General features: G+C 45.8%; 2 protein-coding genes across 4 annotated transcripts in view; both read right to left on the bottom strand.

The window, feature by feature from the left end:
• Positions 1 to 1010, bottom strand: part of myoz1b (myozenin 1b) — a 6237-nt gene extending 5227 nt beyond the window's left edge. For both annotated transcript variants that reach the window (XM_048268303.1, XM_048268304.1), the window contains exon 1: positions 837 to 1010. The gene's annotated coding sequence lies outside the window, so the exon portion shown is untranslated. The remainder of the gene's footprint in view (positions 1 to 836) is intronic.
• Positions 1011 to 8657: 7647 nt separating this feature from the next.
• synpo2lb (synaptopodin 2-like b) lies at positions 8658 to 24150 on the bottom strand. Of its 2 annotated transcripts, none has more exons than XM_048268369.1 (4): positions 23856 to 24150; positions 20815 to 20972; positions 19586 to 20304; positions 8658 to 14084 (listed from the first exon to the last, which is right to left on the bottom strand). In XM_048268369.1, exons 1-4 carry the CDS (start codon positions 23955 to 23957, stop codon positions 11017 to 11019), a joined length of 4047 nt encoding a protein of 1348 aa, XP_048124326.1. In that variant the 5' UTR covers positions 23958 to 24150; the 3' UTR covers positions 8658 to 11016. The 2 variants fall into 2 exon arrangements, with proteins under 2 accessions (XP_048124326.1, XP_048124327.1); XM_048268370.1 differs by having other exon boundaries at positions 20821 to 20972; positions 23856 to 24149.
• Positions 24151 to 25398: the final 1248 nt, after the last annotated feature.

The raw sequence follows: 25398 nt of genomic DNA, 5'->3' as shown, positions 1-25398 counted from the left end.
TTCAAAATATCTGTCTTTACGATCAACTAAACAAAGTTTCTAGTGTTTCCTTCCATTCAGTGCAACTGAGCAATAGTTATAAAAAAATATAATTTTTTGAGTAAATCACTGTCATGGTGAGGTCTCTTTTGGAAGCTGAGAAGTGACTATAAACCGAGCACTGCTACATCTCCAGCTCCTGTTACACGCTGGGGTAGTCCAGTTTTAGCAAACTATATAAATCCATAACACGCAGGGAGAAATACAGTCAGCACATTCCCAGATGTCCCTGCTACTTGTGTGGTGGACTTAAACATAAGCATACATGACCATTTTAATGTTATATAAAGTCGGATAAGTATTACTGTACTTTTAAAGCGTCTTCAACTTTATGATGTTGCTATCTTAAATATTTTAAGAAGATATGTGAAGCAGGGAGATCTTGGACATTTGTCTTTGACACACCCAAGTCTTAACACTGCCTCCCATACTGGCATAGGTTTAAAGTTTAATGTGTGAGTAATCAAGGAAAACATGACACGCAATATTGACCTTATAAATTGTGCATCTAGAAAGGTAAAACAGATCGTCTCAGTCAAATGCAATTTCAGGTCTTGACAAAGGTTCTTGAGGTTTTTGATAAGGGTTATGTGTGTACATAGGCAAAACGTCTACCACAGAACATGGGCCAGCACTGGCCAGTGTCAGATATTTAATTCATGGTCACACCAGAGGTAGTTGTCCTCATAAGCCATCCAGAGCAACAAGTCTCTTTCAAGACGGTTGGCGTGCCTGAATGGGAAGACATGCAAAGTCTGAAATCCATGCAAGCATGAAGCATCCAAAGGCCCTCTTACCTAAAATCAAAGGTCCCTGGGATTAAAGAGAACTAAAACCCACTTTAAAACAGACCCCGAACGTTCCAGGAAAGAAGCAGCTTTGGATTATTCCACAATCCCAGAATTTCTGGCACGTCCGAACCACCACTGTTGCACTTGCTCTCGCCTTGCCCTTCTACATCCCAGGAAGAGTGTAACCCAAGCAGTGGCAGGGGCAGCAGTCTTTGGGGAGGGGGCTGGGCCCTGGGGGGGGGGGTTACACTGAGCTGCATGCTACAAAGCAGCATGGCCTAGGCAAACAGGCCGCTGGTGATCCGAGACTGATACTTTCTTGCAGATGCTTCTCATCACTATATATAGATCAACAAAGTGAGAGGAGTTTTGAGAGGGGCCCTCATACAGTCAAGGGAAAGGACAGTATTGGGGAGCCAAACTTGTGAATCACTCCGTTCCTCTTTCTCCAATTTGTGTGATCTTTAGAGTCAGAGTTCTGAAAGTGTTGGGTGCTTTTACATCCCCACGCTTATTTCTGACCAGTGTGCCGTTCTACCCTTTCACTTCTTTGTGAGCGTCATCCCTTGAGATTTGTGCTTTGGCAAACGTTATCGCAGAAGCTTTAATCTTTAAGAGTTTTATTAAAGATCTCCTCTAAGAAAAGGTCTCAGCCAAAATAGGGACTTCCACATAAAGAACTATGTCAACAGAAACCACTCACCCTATGCCTGCTGAAATGCTGCTTAGTCAGGACCAGACCAGTGACAAGAAGTACAGTGGACATAGAGTAACTCTTCAGAACTTGCTTCTAGACAGTGCTGGAGGCCCTCAGCTGTGGTTGAGAACACAGAACAGAGAGATGAGAAGTTGTGTTCCTTCTCAGCTGCAAGTATAATGCCAAGCATACCAGGGACCTAAATCAACCATGATATGAGATGTGTTTATGTTGGAGGGAGGAACAAGGTCAGCCGATTCTTGTCACAGTTTTTATTGTGCACTGACATGGCAAGGTGCCTCCTTTATGAAAACATGCCTTAAGCTTTCCTTTCAATTTCAATGTTTTGAGCAGAGAGTGCTCATGCAGAGTTTCTGGTGATTTTCTTGTTGTCTTCACATGTTTGTTTTATAATCACACTGTAAAAAAAACAGATTGAGTTTAGCTGTTAGCTGTCTGACCAAATGCTCGGGTATTAACAGCCCTATAAATAGCCAGGGAGCGCGTGCAGGATCTGACAGGATAGAGGTGGGGTGGGAGTTGGAGGTGGGGGGCCCACAGTGGAGCCCAAATGTCTGAGTGGTGTGACTGCACTGGTCATCGCCCACTGAGAGACAGCAGAACCCAAGTGAACCTTTACTTTTCTCTGCAGGTCAGTCAGGCAAGGATGCCATTGACACCCATTTCCAATGTTCCAAAAATCCAGGCACCAATCACAATCGCTTATCCAGCATGGGGCGGGTTCTATGATGACAGCTAGAGCAGTTCATTCAACACAACCGTACTGATGGTGACAGGGTTAAACAGACATGGACATGTATTTTCTTTGGAATTTAGTAAACAACCAAATTTAAAACCTTTGTTTACAAGAAAGATTTTGATTGCTGCACTTCTAAAACAATTTGGTAAGAGTTTAATGCACCAATTTAAGTTTAATTCCACTGCTGGTTACGCCCCTGGAAGTCAAGTCAATGAAGCCTTTCCAGACCCGTTCTCGATCTCAATTGAGATTTGAGAAGTTGTCTGACGTTAATCAGGCTTCCGAAATATCTGGATATTGGACATAGTCCTTAAACAGGGGACAAAAGGTCAGTTACACTGAAAGTGATATGAGAATGATATCACTACTGATCTCAAGGCAGTGCAAGACTAGACAGTGACAGAAAGTGAATCAAACTTATCAAGGCCTATGTGATGTCATGGCTGAAAAAATACTGCCTGGACAACCTTGCTTCTATTTTTCCACAGGTTATTGATTATCTGTTCAAAATTTTGATTTGATAAACAATTCTCTACAGAATCTTGATGCTCTAGTGCAATTTTGGAGAACCGACAACTTTGATGGGCCTTTACTGATGATGATGATGATGATGATGAAGATGATGATTACAACACCAAGAATGTGAAACCTGCCTCTTTGTTCAGTTTCAAGAATTTAGCCAATGGCTTGCTCTAGAAATGCTCTAGAAAGAGGTAGAGTGAAGGAACCCAGACAGATGTTTCAGTTGTGTTATGTGTATAGGTCCCATAAAGTAAGAGCAGCTGCCCAAGTGAGCACTGATGACATACGATCCGGGGCCAAAAAGCAAGAGCCAGGAAGATTCATCATTTGTTTCTAAGTATTCTGCCCTACATTTGGTTGCACCAAGAGACCGAACAAAACTAACTAATAATGGCTATTTAAAAAAAGAGTTACATAACACTTATCTTGGATTGTCCGCCCACAGAGATTTAACAGATAATCTGTTAAGATTCAAGTAGAGTATGTCAGATTTAAATTGTTGTTTAATAATTACTGAACATCACCTTAACTAAATTAACTAAATCAGACTATTCAGACTATCCAAGTGTAACCAAAAGTAAATATGACATTTCTTCAAGGTATTTCACTATTTTTTATTTATTTGCACTTCATATTTTTTTAGTGGTATGATATGTGGACTAAAAGTAAAATAGACGGTAATCTGTTCTACTTGGTTTGTGGCAGTTGCTTAGCCTGGTAAAATCTGTCTGGCCTCATGATTGGGAAACATTTTCAACTCTAGCATAGTAATGGGTGTAGACTTTGCGCCCAGCCTAACCAATAATATTGATCATATTGAGATTCCTAATCTCACTTCAAAAACTGTCGATGAACTGCATCAGCAGTCAGGAGACAATGTAGACTATGTAGGCCAGCCTTTGCTGTACATAAATTCACACATTCACATTCAAGTTTACACACTGCAGTTGATGTTTGCAGGTGTTGCTACTACTGTTTACCACAGCCACTTTCCATTTCAAAACTATAATGGATTTGTCACTGATTGGCTCATCCTGCCTGGTGTGTAAGGGAAACATTATAGTGTCTTGTGCCAGACTGGTATCTCACTGAAAGGAGATTCTTAATGAGCATGGCCAAGCTATCACCTTGAAAATTTCTTTTCTACAACAACCTTCGTCTAGATGAACTATTATAACTAAATGTCAACCATCTCAAAGCAATGGATTTGTATTGAAGTTCTCGTTTGTTTGTTGTTTGTTTTGTTTTGTTTTGTTTTGTTTATGTTTTGCTTTGTTTTGTTTTACGGTCGTAGACCACCAGAATGCATTAAACTTGGCATGAGTGTAGCCAATAGAAGCTTTTGGACCACTCCCAGCTGTTCATAGGGGGTGCAATTTAAATAATTTCTATATCTCAAGAATCACTTAAACTATGATTTTGAAATTTGGTATGCATACACTTGGCCACATTTGCTCACATCTCCTAAAGTTTTATTTGGCTCACTCAACAAAATAGCTGCCAAGCGCCACTCAAAACTCAGCAGCCAAATTCATTTTGCTCCAATATCTTGTGATGTAAAGGTTCATAATGAAATTTGATAAGCTGCATCGCTACCACATTCATTAGATGCACACACAATTTCATGAAATTCCATCCATAGGGGTGTCACAACTGACAAGACCAATGTGGCAATGTTTTGTGATATAAAGTTTCAAAGTTTGCAAAACTGACATGCTGAATCACTTCGCATCATCATCTTTGTATGTATGCCAAATTGTGCTGATGGGGGCGCAGTGCGCTGCATCTGACACATTTCAATAGCTGCTTCATGGCTCCGTATAATCAACGCTGGTGGATGTGTGGATGTGAATCTGTGCGTTAAATCAGTTTGGGTTCAGTTCAGGTTTGTTCAGGGACACACACACACATACACTCCAGAATTATTTGTACCTTTGGTAAAGTTATATAAAGTAATCTTTATATTATTCTGAGAAAAAGGAAAATCTTACATATAAGATTTATAAGAAAAATACATATTTTTAACAAAAACACATTGTCCACAATATATATAAAATGTAACAGAAGCATTTTTCCCCATTTATATTCAACTTATTTAAAGGGCTCTTCTGTAACTCCAGTCATTCCTTCTGATCTGGCTGATAGCGCTGACTCAACCAATGTTCGACCAATGTTTGGAAAAAAGCTTCTTGTGGGGTGTTTGGCTCGAGGTCATGATGCAAAGGACCCTAGGGTAAAATTACTCCAAACCGTCGCTTTAAGAAGGCATTACACGCAGGGGTGCCAATAATTGTGGGCAACATGATTTTGTTAAAAATATGTATTTCTTTATGAGATTTTCCTTTTCCTCAGAATAAATTGGCTTCCCTTGAAGGTTGGATTAGTCCTCATTGCTTTCATTGTGAGATTACAATAAATCACCAAAAGATAATTTTGTATACCTGTTTTTAGTCAACTTTACCAAAGGTGCCAATCATTCTGGAGGGTAATGGATATGCATGCGGGGACCCAGGTTCGAATCCGACCTGCGGTCATTTCCCGATTCCCACCCTATCTCTCTCTCCCACTTACTTCCTGTCACTCTTCACTGTCCTGTCCAAATAAAGGCAAAAAAGCCTAGCCTGGGTGCTATTCCGAACTTAGTCCCGCCCACGACATTTGAGGTCAGGAAGTTCGGTCTGGCATTGCTCCATTGTGGAGCAAGTATGCTCGCCCTAGATCGGGCGGACCAGTAAAATCGATGGACAGGTGAGCAACAGCGCCTGGTCTATCACGTCATCTGAGCACGCTTAGATTAGGCTTATGTTTGAAACAAAAACGCTGTGGCTAGAAGGATACATGGCTTTTAAGACCCCATATGGAAAATGTATATTATTTAATGAGGTTTTATCACTGAAAACGATTATTTCTGAAAACTTTGGCCAAAGTTGAGATGTGGGAAAACTCGTGGTTTCACTTTCATCAAGGGAAAGAAGCGCTGTTGCATTGCGACATGTTCCCTCGTTCGTTTGAAATCTCTAATTGACCACCTGTTCGAGGTATTTGCGATAGCCTTTCCCAGCTGTTTAACATGTTTGTAGCATTTCAGTGTTCAACAGAATTATTTTAAAAATGGAGGGGATATAGGCTATCAGTTTTTTCCTAATAGCCTACCCTACTACGTATCTCTTAGATTTCGCTAATGAGTGTTGTAGGCTAGGAGTTATTGACGGCACTAACTTTTACAAAAGACCAGAAAACAATGTTAAGGCATTTGTGGAGAAGAAGGATGGTTTGTGTGTTTTCTTCCTACACCTCACGGTAAGCTATTTCGTTGCTCTGATTGGTTAGGTCTATCCAATTGAGTGCAGAGGCATTCCCCCCCTGTATCGGTTGAAACACGCCCCATAATTATGTCCCAATGGAGCAGTATCAGACTCATATTCTGACTAGAATTGAGTATGACTACGTCAGGCTAAAAAAAGCCCAATGTAAAAGAATGCAATATTATAAATAGTTATAAGGAAAATTCATACTAACTTCTTCCAACTCTCAACCAGCATCATTGAATGTCAACATGGGGTACTTTGTTGGTCCATGCATAGAACACATTAAATAACAGATAAAATATATCATTATTGTTGACTGTTATGAACTAATCTTGTATGTATCAATCAATGATTATGTACATTAGAAAGACATTGGGTTACAGTTTCCCTCCCTCCAGTCATGCATGGAAAATAATAGCACTTCAAGTGTCAAATGTTTTAATTAGTGATGGGCAAATGAAGCTTTGATGAACCACTGAACCACAGCAGTGTGAATCTATAGCGACACTAGCTGAAAAAGCAAAAGATGGGCCACATATTTTTTTTTCAACATAAAGTCCTTAGCAAACCAATATTTTTGGTTACATATACTGGTTTGGGTAAGGTCTTTTATGTTGAAAAATCTACATGTGGCAGCCATATTGGATTTTTTCATTAGTGTTGCTAGCTTCACACTGCTGTGGTTTAGTGGTTCACCAAAGCTTCATTTGCCCATCACTAGTTTTAATGTGTGCCAGTGGTTGTTCATCTTTTCATAGTCATAGCCAGCCACTGATCTCTTTTTCAACACTTCATCACTCTGCTGATACACACTTAACGTCAGGTTGACCTGGAGTTGGTATGGCCAACAACAACCTTAATGCCAATGAAACACTATATCAGATATTAAATCAACCAAGATGTGTTTGAGATAGTTCCCACAGCTGCTACCACGCATGATTTAATCTGTTGTGCTTGTAAACTGTGATGTAGATATTTATGTTTGTTAGATGTATGATACTTGTGTTGAAAATGAGGCAGCAACCGTAAAGACACTGAGATGAAAGGTTGGCATGCCGCGCTAATGGGGTTCAGATTTCATGCCAGCCCATGATCTGACAAAAAAATCTTGCTGGCCAAATTAAGCTGTCAGTCATAGTCTCTGTGCAGCACACATCAGTAAGGGCCGCTAAACCTCTATGGCCTTAATGAGATGAGCAGAGAGATTGAGAGAAAATGTCTTTAATTTCTTTAAAGCTTTTACATTGGACACCCACAATCATAATGATAACTTCCCACAAATGTAATGTATGCCAGTCATGACAAATAGGATATGGTGATGGTTGCCCAGTGTTTTCAACACACTATTCTGGGATATTAACAAACTTAGAGGGAGCTTCTAGGCGGCTTCTAGGTTTACTTTAGTCTGCAAAACAGGGAGAGGACTGACAGATCAGATAAGATTGGCCACCTTTAGAGCACTCATGGAGGAATCATGTGGGAATGTGGGTGCTGGCTGCCATATATCAGAAGCCAGGGCTCCGGTTTGCAGACCCAGGCAAATACTCCGTCTGAAATTCTGTAATGAGGAGGGACACTTGCCAGTGAGCGTTCTCCAGGGCTGAGCAGTGCTCGGAGGAGTTTACGTGGCGATCTGTAATGACTGCAGTTGGTCACTAATGCCTTCACCTGACCGATACCTATATGAGGGACATGAGCTTCAGAGACTGGGCTCGTTAGATGAGGGAATAACTCATCGGATAGGAGGAAACTGGGACGGAGAAACATGTGTCTGTACGTAAACCTGCTCATCCTAATGACCAGAATATGAACAGAGATCTCCAAGTGATGCATTGTGGCTCTATTTCTCACAGGTGTGATCCAGAATCTGTGTGTTTTGCAAAGAGTGGTGTTGGGTAAGAGGGCTAAGCAACGTAGGGGAAGAGTCACAGACATACATATTGGTATAGAGCTTTATGTATCTGTAGCCATCCACACCTAGCTTAGTTAAGTAATTTGTAACATCATTAATTGCACCAATAATCTGTAGTCACAAATTCTTGCAAACGTCTACTCTTAATCTAACACTCTCATTTGAATGTACTAAGTACAGTATGTTGTTGTTATCATCATATCTAATTGTGCTGTTCAGTGATCTGTGCAGTCTGTTCAGCGCTGTTCAAAAATCTGTGGGGTTTTTTTTCATATCTAAATGTCAAATGATATATCTGTCGTTCACTTAAGTTTTCTCTTAACATATTTTGTGCGGTGAGTATTTTTGACTTGTGCTGCCCGTTGATATTCTCTACTCCTGGTTGTCTTCACGAGTCCAGCTGGGCAACAGCTACACCATTTGGTCAGTATGGGACAGTGCACCACCCTGTGGATGTGAATGACCTTGAAAAAAAATGAAAGCCTTTAATCTGTCTTAATCCACCCAGGGAAAGTGAATGGAAAAACGTTTATATGCTTAGGTCTGGAGAAGAGAAAAAATGTGAAATAAAGGTGGTGGGAAAGACGAGATGTGGAAAGACCAGGTGAAGTAAGAGGAGACAGTCAGCTGGGAATTCAGTTCTATTTTTATTCTTCTTGGACTCTCAATACCCAAAACCCAGCCTCCCAGGCAAGGACAAGTATGTCCTATACCACCAACATTAAAACAACAACCTATTTTTTCACTAGCAGTATCTTGCTCCGGATCTGTTACAATTCAACTACATTTCAGCCACCTATAAAAAGCTAAAAAAAAAACTTGATCATGTTGCCATTTTTGTCAACCGTGGCATGAAGTGAACTTAAAATATTACATGAAACATGAAAGCAACTATACAAATGACGTGAACATCTGAAAGCAAATGACATAAGAGACCATGTTAAAAACACACAGGAAAAACTAGCTGCACCTCTATGATCTGAGGTCCATTCTCTTTCATTCTCTCCCTGCACACAGCAAGGCACTGACTCTGCCATGGTGTACTAGCAACCTGCAAAGCTGCAGAGATCAGCTTTACTTTCATTTCTAGACACCTATTACCTGCTTTCGGCCCATAACAGTAGGCTATCTTTTTTACTACAAAAAAGCCAGAAAACTATTCTAGCCAGTCCTCAAACATATTCATACTGAGTCCGTACCGTACCTCACAGGATTCACTCCGAAAAGGTCAGTGAGATGGGCTGCCATGTGTGCTTCATCAGCGATGGCCAGGCCCAAATAATGTGTGGTGTGGACCTGTCTATCACAGTCACACACCCCTGCTTCACACCGTGCCTCTGGAGCGCGTAGAGGAGCTCGGGGTGCTAACGGGCCTCCTGGGGTTCCACTCTCTGGGGTTATACAAGTGGAGACGAGGCTCACCCACTGGGCCATCCTACAGTACGTAGACAATACAGTAAATGATTCAAAACACATTAGAGTAAAGATAATTGCATATCTCAATATACCTCCTGTCTCCTGTTCCTTGTCCATTCTAGTGCACGTACATGCTCTGTGTTCCTTTTATGTACAGCAGCTTCTAACCCACCTGGTGAAAAAAAAACGGTGTCCCTTGTAACGCCACCGTGCCGAGCTTTCTATTCACTCTGCTGCTAGACACCAGGGGCTTTGAGAGAGTCAGTGACTCGCTGTCACTGCCAGGGACAGATTTATTATTTAATTGATCTGAGCGTCTGTTCGTCTGTCACCGCTTTCATTAAAGTGGCGGAGGAGGTGAGCTCAGGTGAACTGGCAGACTAGGAAGGCTGAACAACAGAAAAACATGACACACAGTCACACACGTTTCCTCTCGACCTGCTTCTCCGGGACACACTTGTGGTCTATTTTTATTCCTTCACACTTTTTTTTCCCTCTTCCACATTTCATTTAATGCTTTTTTTAAAGAACGACCTTGTCATCACCATCGTCTTTGATGATGCTGTTTGTCTTCACTTGATTTTCCTTCTGCTTGGCCCCCAGTTATTACCAAAACATAAACATTTCCCACCACGAAAGTTATACATCTCACAGAACTTCAGAAATAGAACATCAAATTCATGGCGTTGTCCGGTGTCCCTATAAAACAGCATAGACATACATTGTATCTATGAGGCTGAATAGCAACAAGGATTCTAACGGAAGCTGGGCTGCATCTCTGGCAGTGACAAATAGAAGCTCAAAAGAACCATAAACAATCCAGCGCAAACTCAGGGAGCCATGAAATGAAGACAACCACTGAATCCATCATGTTATAGCCAAGGCTAGAGAAAATAATACAATATGCAAGCTATACAATTATACGCAGTAGAACATCTAGGTAGCAAAAGACAGAATACAATAATGTTTGAACAAACAAAAAACAATGACAACGTGTTAAATTGTTTGTGTGTTAAAACAACATTAATTGTAGAACAGAGTGCACACATAGCCTTTTAGTCAATAAAAAGTGAATCTACTGTGCTTTTAAATGCAGCCATTCCTTGTAGAATACATTACTGTAGAATGCTCAACCTTTCCATAATGCTTTTCCATAAATATCATCATGACTTGAAGTGTGTTCAGATCTGTTAGTGAACACTTAAAATAACACATTTCTATTTCAGCATTGCCATTTGTGTGCCAGTGAAGGTAAATACAGAGTTTAAATCTAATGCCATAAAATCTAGATCAGTTTAAATCTAATGATATATGCATACTGTAGAGAATCTGGACACTGCACACATGAAATTGTTACTCACTGATAAATGCACTTTTGATAAAGAGACTGCTACAAGTGACTGCTCACTTAGAGTTATATAAGTGAATCAAAACATTACTGTAGATCAATCAATTACTGTGAAAATTGATTGATTTTCTTTGAGAAAACAGGTGCTAGTAGCACATGACGCCGTGTATGGATCACATTCTGGATGTTTCCTCTGTGCTACTGCTCCTTCTCCCTCCCTCCCTCAGTGGATCATGGAGCCGGGTCTCCACACGTTGGGCTGCAGACCCGCGTTGGAGGTGCTGAAGCGTGGCCGGGGCACCCTGAGGTTGGGCTGGGTGCTGCTGGAGCGCAGGGCGGGGTTCACCGACAGGGGACTCAGCTCAGGGGCACTCTTGAACTGCTTGGCAGCCTGGAACTGGGAGCCGTACGCCTGGGCAGGAGCCGGCCCGTGGGCTGAGCCCTGGAAGTGGGGCAGGGCAGGGAGGGTCACTGATGGGGGTGGGGGTCGGGCAGCAGGGGAGTACGGGGCGGGCGCCTGGGTGTAAGGGGTGGGTGTAGGGGTGTAAGGGGCAGGTGCCGGGGCCCGAGGCGGGGGGGACGCCACCTCAGACCTCCAGATGGGCTCGGCCAACGTGGTGGCCGAGCGTGGCACGATGACGGTTGGGGTCAGGGAGGTGGGCGCCGACATGGGGGTGGGAGTGGAGAAGCGCTTGATCTCGTAGACGCGCGCCGCCTTGACTGGCACCTGTCGGGGTGTGGTGAGGGAGGCGCCTTGCGGCTGCTGAGGCACTCCACCCCCGTAGCTGAAGAGGGACGAGTTGAGCTGGTAGGGCTGGCGGCTCATGTAGTCCAGCGCCTTCACGCCCGGTTTGTGGGCCACGCGAGGGGCCTCCGAGGCCCTGGGGGCACGCTGGGCGACCAGGGGGCAGGAGGGGGACAGCAGGGGGTTGTAGTTGATGGGAGGAGGGGCCCTGATGCTGGAGGAATACTTCCAGTGGGCGGGGAGAGATGGGGTGGGGGAGGGATCGCGGGGCTGGGCAGGGGACATCGGATGCGGTTGCTGCTTGTCCACCACGTAGCGATCCATGCGGCTCTGCCGGCGCGCGAACAGCTCGGCCCCCTTGCCTCCGGTCTGCAGGGAGGGCGGAGGAGGCGGGCCGGTGGCGGCGCGAGACGGCTTGGGGGCCACAGGCGGAGGAGGGTGCCTGCCGCCTCTCTGGATCTGCATGAAGTTGCAGGCCTCCGCGCCCAGGTTGAGGGAGTCCTCCTCAGGGCCAGACTCGAAGCCCGGGTCCCCCCGGGGCCTCTCATCCAGGTTCTGCACCATGTTCAGCAGCGCGGGGTTCGGAGAGAGGCCCTTCTTCTCCTCCGGCGCGCTGAACATGGGCTTGCGGCTGCTCCGCTTGCGAGCGTCCTGCAAGATGCCGGTCTTCCCCGCTGGCACGGCGATCCGCTGCTCTCGAGACGCCAGCGCCTCTGGCCCCGCGCCTGCCGCCTGGCACAGCTGAGGAGACGCCGTGGCGGGAGGCTGAGGCGACGCCGACACATCAACGTAGGGGTTGAAGGAGACCTTAGGAGCTGTGGGCGGTGGCACCAGGTTGGGGGGGGAGGCAGGAACTGGCTGGGATGGCGCATAAGGAGCAGACACAGGAGCTGGGGGGTACGTGGAGGCTACGTTGGCAGGGGGCTGGGAGTAGGACATGGTCATGGTGGAGGGAGGAGGGAAGGGGGCGCTCGGCTGGTGAGGAGGTGAAAGGGGCATGTTTTGTTGAGGGGGAGGGGAGAAAGGTGCAGCTTGGGAATGAGGTGAGGAGTAAGGTTTGGAGGGCACAGGAGGAGCAGGAGCAGAGTAGGGCATGGACTGAGGGGGGTAGTAGGCTGGAGCCTCTTGAGGAGAGTAGGGGGTGGCATGAGGAGCTGGTGGGGAGAATGGTGCAGAGGCCATGGAGGAGGAAGGAGAATAGGGCTGGCTCATAGCAGGGGGAGGTGGGTTATAGGATGGGGGAGCAGAATGAGGAGTCTGATGAGTAGCCTGATGAGGAGCTGAATAAGTAGCCTGGTGAGGAGCAGAACGAGGAGCCAGATGAGGAGCAGAATTAGGAGCTGAATAAGTAGCCTGATGAGGAGCTGGATGAGGAGCAGAATTAGGAGCTGAATAAGTAGCCTGGTGAGGAGCTGGATGAGGAGCCGGATGAGGAGCAGAATTAGGAGCTGAATAAGTAGCCTGGTGAGGAGTAGAACGAGGAGCCGGATGAGGAGCAGAGTGAGGAGCTGAATAAGTAGCCTGATGAGCAGGATGAGGAGCTGGATGTGCGGCCGGAGGGGGGAAGGAGGCCACAGACACAGAGGTGCGTGGAGAGAGGGGAGACGCCCCTGCTGAGGGAGGTCCACTCACAGTGGCGGGCCGGGCGGGGATGTAGAGGGAGGTGGAGGAGACTGCTCGCTTCACCTCTGGACCGCTGGAAGAAGAGAAGGCTGCTGGCATGTTGGCCACGGACACCGCCTTCCGGGCAGGGCTGGGCCGGAATACCACGGGGGCAGTGGCGGCCCGGTTGCCCACGCAGCCGGCGGCAAACGGCTTGGCGGTCCGGTTGTGGACATTGGTGCCAGCTTGTGAGTCCATGGTGTCAGGCCCACCACTTGCCATTGACACGGCATGGCCCGCAGGAGCTAGTACCACGCTGGTGCGACTCACCACCGTTGAATCTCCGTTCACCATCCCTGAATTCACAGTCACCGACGGGCCTGCGTAAGCTGGAGGAGCTGGGGGCATCTCTGCGGTCATCTCTGCCAGCTGCTCATCAGTCATGAGCGATAGCGGCGCTGCGGCCGGCTTGGCCGCGACGGGCGGTGGAGCAACAGGCTTCGCTGCCCGCTGCCTCTGCTGTTCAAACAGCTGAGCACCCTTCCCCGACATATTCAGCCCTGGGCTGCTCTCCTGGACACTGTCAAACTCTCCGATGCAGGCTGAGGACCTCTTGTCCAGTAGGTCGAGGTAGCCACTGTCCCAGATCGGGTCAGGCTCGGTGGAGGCGGCGAACCCTTCCTCTTCCAGCTCTGACTCGCTGCCAGGGAAGCTGCTTCCTTCCTCCTCCTCGTCTTCAGTCTCGCTGCGGGAGAGGCTGGCGTCGTCTGCACTGCCGAAGCAGGTAAGCGTGTACTTCTTGGCGCGCTGTCGGCGCTTCTTGAACATCAACACACCCTTGGCATGGGGGTTGGGCGCGTCGGTCAGCAGGGAGGCGATGGTGCGGCACTTGGTGCGGGCCTCCTTCACCTGCTTCTCCTGGCCGCTCTCACCTCTGTGGAGTTCTGAGGGAAGAGGACATACATGGGTCAGGCAAACTTCACTTTTCAAAAGCAATTGAAAAAGTTCCTGGGACTATGGCCTGCATGGACAAATGAATTGTTTCTTTTATGATGCCAGAAGTCAATTCATACCTCAGTTATTCGTTTTTTTTATTGCTACACCCCTGTCAATTAAGATCAGTTGTCTGAAATATTGCTGTAATGTCTTAAATGACAAATCAGTTGTTGAATAGGTGAGGCTACAGGTGAGGGTTGTGTTATTTATTGCTTATTAAATCCCGTTCGTTCTACTCATTCATCTTTCAAAGATAAAGGCCTCATGGTAGAGTGAACTGGATGACCTTGACTCCCGCCTGCAGCCTTTTTGCTGTAGACTGTAGAGACATCTCTTCCCTGCTCTCACAGACTGGATAATTATCTCAAGGTAAATTTCATCTGCTGTCTCGTCCGGATGACATCATGCCCTTACATGTCTAGCGCTGCAGAGGAGGTGATTTTAAAGCAGACAAAGGTGGGTTATAAATATTAATTGCAGCTACACTGTTCTCGTCAGACAGTAGGTGGCAAAGTGGGAGATAGTGGAGAAGGAGAAGAAGAGATCTTTACAGAGTTCAATGCAGTGACATCACAACCCATCCGAGCCAAGAGGAGGTCAAAAGAAGCTGTTGCTCTGACTCACACTCTAAATGTAGCCGCAGCTAAAACAGCAGAATTACCACTGAGTGGTGCCATGTTCTACAGCCTTTTGTACGAGCTTCAGTTACAGACATGTCCCTGTGTGGACTGTACAGTATAATGTGTTGGCTCCTCTGTGCTGGAGCTAAACAAGGTACTTTTCCAGTGACCCCTGAGCCAGTAGGAGATTTTAAACGGGCCTCCATGGTATGGTGGGGTGAGGTGAAAGGAATGATTGGATAGGCCAACAAGACACAAATAGCATACGACATATCAATGGCGTGACAGAAGGGCCTAGTAAAACAGATTGTTGATTCAGTGACAGGTAAGACTGATGCCCCAGCTTATCCTCTGTAGTTCATAAAGTCTCTGTGATGTCCTTTGCCGGGGCACTGTTGCCAATGACATCTATATAAAACTTGTGGCTGTCAACAGGAACAACCGTATTTCCTCATAACAAAGATGGGGGGGCTGCCTCCAGAGAACATAACAATATTAATTATTACTGAATAACAGTGGTCAGCTAACCATTAGAAACTAAAAAGTCCCAAACAGCGTGAACTTAAACTTCCACTTCAAAGGCCTCCTGCCAAATTCACATCTTCCATAGAATAACAATAAAAGGCAAAAGGCATTCAAATCAAAACTACCGATCTATCTTCATTAATCAGAGCCTAATAGTCATTATTAAAATCTCACTTTGACATAATAATTCACAGCATGGGCTGATGATCTCGACTGATGATATAATTTCTACAGAACTTCTTACGACTGACTCTTGAGCTGTTGTCCTTTAGTACAAATGATCTCTGTCTTTACCTGCGTAGATGGTAGGTCCCATATGCTCAATCTTCATATTGGCCCAATAAAAAAGCTCTCAGTATGATTGCCTCCCCCAAATCACACAAACCCTCACTGCCGTTTATCAACACACACATCCACACACGCTCACCACTCACTCTCTCAGTGACCAGCCATCTCGAAGAGACGAAAGCCTGGTAGAAGGCAGCCCTTTTAAAGCGCTTTTGTCTGAGCCGCTTAGCCTTCAGTCGACAGGGTCCCACGGACACATGATGTCACCTCACTTCATTTAGCTTGGGATGTAGCAGAGCCGGCGCACCTGTCTAATGGGGGACACCAAGCCCATCTCCCCTCCGACTTCCAGTGTCTTACTGAGAGGCTGAGTGGGGCGGGAAATTGTTGTGGTCAGACATTGTTGGCTCGTGCGAGCATTCCGTGAGTGCACAGGAGAACACATTTCACCCCCGTTAATGGCACTTCAACATACCATAAAGATACCTCATGTCACGTTAACCTAAGCCCCCATCGCCCCTCACACAGACAGACAGACAGACACACACACACACAGATAAATATACCTCTAAAGTGTGTGTGTGTACACACACAACCACACACAAAAATATACCTCTGAAGTGTGTGTGTGTACCCTGTAAAGCTACCTCAAGATGACCGCTAACTGATAAAAGTCTGGCAACAGAAAAGGTGATAGAGATCTGATCTCATACACAAAGGTTAAAGGTCAACTCTCAACCAGTTCTCTTTGGTATGAAGATATCTGTTAAATCTTCTGGAACTCAGTCTTGCGATTAGTAAATACTTCACCTTTCTGTTATGGACCATAACAAAATGTTGTTAAGGGCCCTGGTGACATTTGTGGAGCAAGAAGTTTCTACGAGTGACGTGTTTCTCTATTTAAATGTCACATAAGATTTTTATTTAGTTTCATGAGGTAATGTGAAGGGAAGCCATAGCTGCCAGCTGAAGCCACTTTTTGATGAGTCCAACCTGACCGCCCCCCTGTGCTGCATCCCCCTGGTGTGCCACCATGACAGGTGACAGGCTACGCCAGGTTGCTTTCCCATTCCCCTGGCCGGTGCGCCAGCACTAACTCACTTGTAACATCATCACTCACTCTGACACAGCACAGCAGCTGTCACCTCACAAACACACACACACACACACACACACACACACACACAGATGCACCCGCGCACCCACACACCAGCTCACACAAACACACATACACAGGGACGCACACACGTAAACACACATACACTAACACGCATGTACCTGTATACACACACACACAAACACACACACAAGTGCACACACATATACGACACCACACCACATCAAACACTCACACTCCCTTATTTATTTTTGTCCTGGCCTAATCCACATGCTCCAAATACACTGCCTGTACAAGTACAGTACATATGCACAATACACAAGATAGCGAGCACACACACACACACACACACACACACACACACACACAAACTCAAGTACAAGGTCAACTGCTGTTAAATAGGGCTTGCTTTTACATAACACAGGTATGAAATGTAGACATAAGATCTGTCAGCGAGACCCATAAATGTCAATTACACATTAAGCTCACTGTTGGAAAGTTGTTGGCCTGTAACACACTGGTGTTTTACTGAAAGTTATATCAGCTGTAAATCTGTGGTCAGTTATCTCTGTAAGAGATAACTGTAAGTGCGTAAATTAATATTAAGCTGGCTATCAGTATAGCCAATGAGGTGAGAGAATTCTCTCTCCTCCTTTCTCCCTCTCTCTGGCATTTCTCTATCTCAGAGAACAGCAGAGGTATATTTGTGTGTGTGTGTGTGTGAATTTGTGCGTGTGCATATGTGCGTATGTTTGTGTGTGTGTGTGTGTGAGTATGCAGGGGGCAGTGAAACAGCTCTCAGCACATTGATGCTGTGTAGCAGCTGCGGATGCCTCCCCCTCCCCGGCGGCTACAGGGTCTAGAGCTGTATTATGGCAGGGTGAGTCAGAGGTTAAATATAACCAGAGCTTTTCCTCCGGCTAGCCTGCCAGCGCTCAGCTGGGGCCGTGTAGGAAACACCTCTTTATCATCTGTGCTCTGTACTCAATGACACACAGCAGCATTCCTATAGCCTCTCAGAAGCAGTATAAGGGTGATACTAGTGTGATGTATGACAGTAATGAGAGAGGGAATGTGAACAGTAAGCCAATCAGCAAAAGTCAGAAGTCAGTCTGTTGAACCCCATCAACGGTTCAGTAGCCCTTAGCTGTATTGGAGGCCACTGTCCATCTGATGAGAACTCCAAAATGAGTTTGATAGTTTAGTGACCGGCCTAATGATATTTTCAGAGATAATGTTAATACTCTATCTTGTACTGAGGAACCTTTATGTCTTTTTACTGAGAACATAAATGGATCATGAGTCTATTTGATCTCTAAGATCATCTCAGTCTTGTTTGTTCACGGTCATTGCTGTGGTAGAGTTTATGGGTGTTAATTGAAGGTGTTTATGACCATGAAGGTGCTAAACATGCATTTCAGACCAAAGATGTCTCTTCAGCATGACGTTTGCTTAAGGAACATCATAAGAGACCTAATATTAGAGATGTGAGTCTGAAGGTTCTGACAGAGTGTTTCACCACTTAATACAACTATATTAGACCTGCATGGTGATGTGATCAGGCTGCCAGTCTGTCTTCTTGGCGATAAATATATTTTATGAGTAGGTGCTCAGGTTCAGACACTAAGCTCACCTACAGGTGGAGCTCTTATTCCCAGAATAGCAGTAATAGAGTAGCAATAGAGCAATAGAGTTGGGTCGTGATGAGGGGAAGCCCATGGTACTAAAAGCACCCAGCTGATCTCCCATTCCCATCCTTGGCAGACTCAGAGACTCAGAGAACTTTTGCTCAATGTCTTCCCTCACTCAGTTCTGAAAATAAAATACTTCCAAATGAGGGATTACACAGGAATAGGAAGGCATTAAAAAATGGCTCACTGGCTGACCTGTCATATTCAATTGTCTTTGTTGCCAAATAAAAGCTAGTCGGTTTTTTGACTCCATGCTTGTATTTTAGAAGAGAAGAAATATAAACAGTGTGTTCTGAGAGGACTTTACTGCATTGGAATATAACAGATGGTTGCAAAGAGGTTCCAGAATATGAGATTGGAATACATTAGAATCAGTGGCTGCGTATTTCTGAATCGTAACAACGTTGGACCAACTATAGGCTTGGTACACAAATTCAAACTGCAGTCCTTAATGGCTGTCATAAGGTTACTGCACCAATCCTGAATACTGAGACAATTCTTCATAAAGATGTCAACAAGATAACTATCATGTCTACACAGCAGCCATTGGCAGGTGAACAGTGTGTGGAGAGGGGGTGAAGCTAGATAAATCCCAAATTCCCATTGGCCATTGGGGGATTTTTTTCAAAAATCTATATGTATACTTTGGAGGAACAGAGAAGAGATTTAGGGTGTAATGAACTGTTGCTCCATCTTTGAAGCAGTTTTGGTCCAAATCTGGTGCAATAATTACCTATGGTATGCAAAACCTATGTCCGCATATAGTTGTCCATGTCATTCTGTAAAAGATGTTCTTGTATTTTGTGAGGGGTTTGTCCCAGACATGGAGAATGCAAGAAAAGTATGATTACACATAACTGAGCACAACCTTGCCTTTTACTATAAAGTCCTTTTGACACTATGGAGGCAAACTCAACTTTTGTTGTGTTAAGAGCTTTATCGGGTAAGACACCATCTTCATTGCATTTTAAGAATAAATGTGTTAGTTCTTTTCTTCTGTTCATAGCTACAGGTTGTTTGATGATGTTGCTGCTTAAAGGTTTATCTTTCCACGGTCACCACATAGGAGTTATGGAGAGTTACCATTTTGATGACCAACTGAAGAACAAAGCATTTCTGCTAATCTATGAAATTGCAGTGTAAGAGCATAACGTGCTACAGTTTTTTTGTCCAAATGAACGTTTCTGTGAGTGCAATGGGGTACTCACTGGCCTGTCTGGCTTTGTCCTTGTAGGTGGCTGTGAGCTCGTCGTCCATAGGCGTCTCCAAGGGCCCCACCATGGGCACCAGCTGCCTGCGGGAGGCCAGCATCATGGCCTCTCTGGCCCGCTCAGGAGACACCAGTGGCGGGGGCTTCACAGCCGGAGCCTCCTGGAAGCCGCTGTCCCCCTCCCCCGCCCCCTGGCTGTTGTTTGGGCTGCTCTGGCCCGAGTTCTGGCCCGAGATCTCCTGGAGCCCCCACTCGGTCGGGGGCGGCTGGTAGACCACCTCCCTGCGCGCTACGCCCGGTAGCCCATGCTGCTGCTGCTGCTGCTGCTGCTGCTGCTGAGGGGGCGGCTGGCCCTGCATCTCGGCCCAGCGGTGCTGCAGCTGGCTCATGTAGCCGCTGGCATCCGGGGCGCTCTCGTAGCCGCTCATCTCCGAGGCCTCCTCCTCCTCCTCGTGCGGCGGCGGCTTGGCCGGGGAGCTGCTGGGGCTTCGGCGCTTCTGCCGGCGATGGCGCTCCTGGGCCACTACGTCGGCGTCGCTGTCCGTCTCGCCGTAGTACGCCTCGCTGTCCGGCGGAGACGTGATGCAGCCGGAGCTCCCGCGGAGAGGCGCTGAGGACAGCGGAGGGGACAGGGCCTGCAGGGCGGCGCGGTACGCTTCGTCCATATGAGGAGCGGAGGAGGACCCGAGCAGCATCAGGGACTGCAGGCCAGGGGCCCTGCGGAGAGACATGGGGACAACACTGCAGAGTTAGGGCCTACCTGAAGCACTTACCTGAAGCACTTACAGCCTTAACATACAATCAATATGTCACTGTATGTCACTAAATATTGAATTCAGATTAAACATTTTTAACAACTGTCAGTCACAGGACTTCCTCCAAAAGTGAACAACTATTAAGTAAATAACATAATACTAAATGGAAAATGCTGTGGTTTCTTGAGAGTATAAGGAGCTCATGTGAATATGAAGTTTGACATTACAATTTGTAATATTCATGCATTCATTACTAATTCATTATTAATTCATTTATCTATTCATTATGCATTGTCCTTATATTCTATGTCTCTATCTATGGATTTGGAAAGTCTTGTGACTAATCCACACTGAAGTCTAATAGGCTCAACTATATAATAATTAGTGTGTTTAGAGTATTTTTTTTGTATTTTGCATAAAACATTCAACATTTTCCACTAGCTGTTGTTGTATTGCCAAAAAATTGCTTTACCCTGACCTTCTGACACGCAGGTGAAGGATTCCTCTGCCATTGTCAATCAGGTTCATGGCCTGGGCGTGAGAGAGTTCTCCACATGACAGCTCATTGATAGCCAGCAGCTCGTCAGCCTCTCGCAGACCAGCGCGGCAGGCTTTACTGCGCTTCCTCACCTGCACCACCAGAGGGAGACAGAGCACATACATGCACTTACACACTATTCTACTGGGACATGGCATAGCGTAGGACGCAAGGCTTATCCACTTAGCAGATAGGGGAAAAGATCTGTTTTGATGCACAACACACCCCCCATCTCTCTCTCTCTCTCTTTCTCTCTCTCTCTCCCTCTCTCTCTCTCTCTCTCTCTCTCTCTCACACACACACACACACACAGACACACACAGACACACTCACACTCACACACATCACTCTAAGAGCAGACCTGGGTAATGATCAGGCCATTAAGCATGTAAACATTAGGCTACCACTGAACAACTAAAGCTGCACCTGTTCCCAGTCATTACTTCCCCCTGTAATTAAAATAATCCTTAATAGGCTACATTGACAGGAGCATTCATTACACACACACACACACACACACACACACACACACACACACACACACACACACACACACACACACACAGACTAGACACAGACACACATACACAAGAATGCCCGAGGATGTGTTATTCTTAAATGCACCCACACACATATACTTGCTTGCACTTAACACTGACCTATGTGGAGTAATGTTGTATTAACAGAAACAGAAAAGACAATGTTTTGAGTGTATGAGAGACACTCAAATGTGAATAAAAAAACAGATGTTTTTTTATACAGAGGGGCATCCAGGCAAACTGAATAACCTCTGACATTAGTTCAAGTCTGTGGGCTGCCCTGGACTTGAGCTAGGATTAGCTAAACTGCCAGTGTCATACCGTGCAACTCACTCTCCAGTGAATGTTCCCTTTAGAGGAGTACTGTTAGGTAATATCTGCAACTTCAGTTCGGTGTCATTGATGTGTTGTTGTTGATTTGGTATCAAAACATTAGTTTCCATGACACTGGGAACAGTCTGCGACAGCACTGCGTATGAAGGGTGATTTGCACATTATCAAATTTTCACAAGGACTTAGAGTCAGTAATCTTATACATTTCTCCCCCATTACAGAGCACTAAAAGAGGTTTTATGAGGAGCTTGACAGACTGTAACCTTGATGTTTAGTGTAGCATGTAGACTGGACATGCGGATTAAGGGAACAAAATGCACAGGCAGTGCCAGGGACAGCTGCCGACTCGCTGCCCAGACCTGAGCCGGGGCATGCCGCGCATTCACCATGTGTTCCCTGCGGAGCCCAAAATACAGCACTTGGCCTTTGGAGGCAGCCACAGTTGTCGGTGTGTCCCACAGGTTGGGTATTAAAAATGCAGCCTGCTTAAATAGGAGCATTTCAGAGGGCAAAAATGGAATTCTAGGAATTCTGAGAGGACGCAACTTAAGATCGGTTTGCACGTCGCGGCGACTGATTTCCTCGAATGTCTCTAGTGGGTGCTAGAGGATTAAAGGACACAGTGTCACAGTGTTCATCTGCTTTGATATTCATCCAGATGATCCAAACCACTCGGGTGCCACTCATAGACTGTGCTGGTGCATCGGGCCGCTCCGCATAGTAGTATTAAGACACAATGGCGGGGAGGATGAGAATAGCTCATTTGTGTGCTGAGTGTTGCATGGAAAAGGAGGCCTCGACAAACGGAACCCCCCAGAGGTGACCTTGCACTGAGAGAGAGAGAGAGAGAGCGAGAGAGAGAGAGAGACGCAGAGCCAATGTGCTAAGTTCTGTCACTGGAATATAACTATTACCCCTGCATAAGAGAGAGAGAGAGAGAGAAAGAGAGAGAGTGATGAAAAAAGAGAGAGGCAGCTGGACTAGAGCGATATATTTTGTCTGTCCAGAGAGCACAGTCCTCTGCCATGGCTTCACCATTCCAAAATAGCCGTTTTGATCAGGGTGCACACACTCTGGCCAGCCAGGGCGATTTTGCCACATGTATAAATAAAATCAGAGGGCTCCAGCCATGTCCTGTTTTGCCGCTCCGGCCTCTCTGTGACCACTTTTGGCCACGAGCGAAAGAGCGAATCTTGGGGGACATTTAGTGTCCAGAAAAAGCCAGTGTTGAGCAAATGTGATAAGACCTGGAGAGTGCCGTGTGAGAGGCCTGGCGTGTTTATCTCTTTACTGGAGTAGGTGACACATGCAAGAGAGTTCAGCCCTCTCCACGCGCTATCTGCATAAGCCAACGTCCGACCCAGTTTACAGTAATGCTCCAACAGTTATAAATGGTACCGTGTATCACAAATATAAGTGGCTCAAATAGACGTCAAAGCAGGACCTGGTGCAATCACTTGGAAACACTTGACAGGATTCTTTGGCCTGGCACAGTGACCGCAGAGGAGTGACCTGAATTATTCCCCATTCTTTGGCCTTTTCACGTCTTTCGCACATTCCTTACTGACAGATTGGGAACAATGTCATTGAGTACAGTGCATGCAGGTTTAAACCCTCAAGAGTACCTGGATATATTTGTGATATGTGTGTTATGAGTTTATTATATCAACATCGGCCACCAACTGGTGTGCTGCCTTTTCCTTGAGTCTAAACTTTATTGCTTCAAACTACTTCCATTGAAGAGAGACTTTTTCATTAATCCCATTCCTTTTCCACCACAGGCACATTCACCAACCACATACGGGTCTCTTCATGAAACACTGCTCTGACCATATTAAAGTTTCTATACTACTCAAAGACAAATGTTTTTCAGTAATCAACCATGACAAAGGTATGTGTAAGCACAAACTAAAACAAAAAGAAGTTAAGCACCCACAACAACAAAAACACCCATATGAAAACAGATATAGGATACATGATGACCGATGACCCAGCTGATTACAAGCTATGCCAAACTCTCCAGGGCACTGCCATGACCAGCACCATGAGCACTCCGCCAGTGCAGGACAGACCTGGGCCACAGCCCCACGGCGTTCCTCTTACCTTGGCCACTTGGAGAGGTTTGCTCTGCTCAGCTCCCCCCTGGAGCCGAAAGCCCCATGGCGCTCCTCCAGACAGGCTGACGACGACCTCCTCGGCCACCATTCTCCCTTGTTCACTGTGTCAGAGTCCTGCTCAGCCTGCGTGTTCTCTCTCTCCCTCTCTTTCTCTCTCTCTCTCTCTGAGTGACCCTCAGTGCTTGCTGCCCATCCCTGGACCGTGACCCTCTCAGCGTGGAGTAATCAGGGCTCTGGCGCACACAGCTCTCAGATCAGACGCATGCTTACCCCACGCCGTGGAGCTCAGAGAGGGAGGGGAACCGGAGGAAGGGGGGGGGGGGTAGAGAGGGAAGAGCAGGGAGGGCTTTTGCTCTCTCTGAGTGTGGTATGTGGGGGCGGGGGGTGATGGCCGGGTGTAGGAGTGGGGGTTGATACAGGCCCTCTTTGCCTCATCCAAGGAACACTTGTCCTGTCAATCTCGAAGCACAGCTAGAGGATGCTGATAGACCCTCCAAAAATAATCTGGGCAGGCGGCCTCTCAGGGGTCTTTTGTTTGTAAGAGCCCTCAGAATCTCACCAGGGTGGAGGGTGTGTGTGTGTATGGGGGTTAGGTAGGTGGGTGGGTGAGGGGTTCAGTAGGGTCGAGGAAGGGGTATTTTTGGAACAGGATTCTGGTGGACACTCATGAAACAAAATCAGTCTGAAAGCATGAAGCAATGACAGAGGTGATTAAATATGATCTCTACTTGGTACGTGAGAGATTTTCACTTTTGCCATTCACTTTTGAACACCTGATAGGTGCCAATGCTTTTTCAAAACATGAAGATTGACTCCAGGGATTTATTTCTTAAATATGGGGAATGACATAATAAAATGGGAATCTCTGAATATCAAAAATCATCTGTTATGAGGAAGCCCAGTTAAGGGTCAGGAGAGAGGGGCAGCGTGAATGGCATGATTGTGTGTTATATACAAAGGGAATACTGTGTAATAGGCATTTTACCAGCAGCAAAACAAAATCTACTAACACATGTAGCACTCTCTGCCTAAAAAGTAAAATAATACAGCTGTAAGTGTTTTGGTTTAAAACGGGAAAGCTAAATATCTAAGGCATACCAACACGTTCAAATGCAAAAGTTGGCAGTGAAAAAACTTCATGATAACATCATGCTGTTGAAACATTTAAAATATTTTTGTAGGAGATTTGACCTGGACCACAGAGTTACATACCACAACCTGGACAGCAAGTGAACTGACCGGTGTGTTAATCTCTCTTAGTCTTTTCCATCTTACTGCTGTTTTAATACAGAACTGTGTAAGTTTAGGTCTAAAACTAGTGAGCTATAGCCACCTAAAAGCAGGTTTTGTATCTTGCAAATGATCTCCAGAGCTTTACTAGCACTGCTTGAAGCCTCACAACATGCTAACTGTTGTTGGCAATATTGGGCTGTTTTCTTTCAGAAGGAATTTAAAGATGATACCGAAACTGGTTGCCTGATAACATCTAAAACAATATAATGATAATTAAAGTAGCAAATTCAATCTGG

The sequence above is a fragment of the Alosa alosa genome, chromosome 17 (assembly GCF_017589495.1).
Source record: "Alosa alosa isolate M-15738 ecotype Scorff River chromosome 17, AALO_Geno_1.1, whole genome shotgun sequence".
In the NCBI taxonomy this organism is placed as follows: Eukaryota; Metazoa; Chordata; class Actinopteri; order Clupeiformes; family Clupeidae; genus Alosa; species Alosa alosa.
This window is presented reverse-complemented; position numbering and strand designations above follow the sequence as displayed.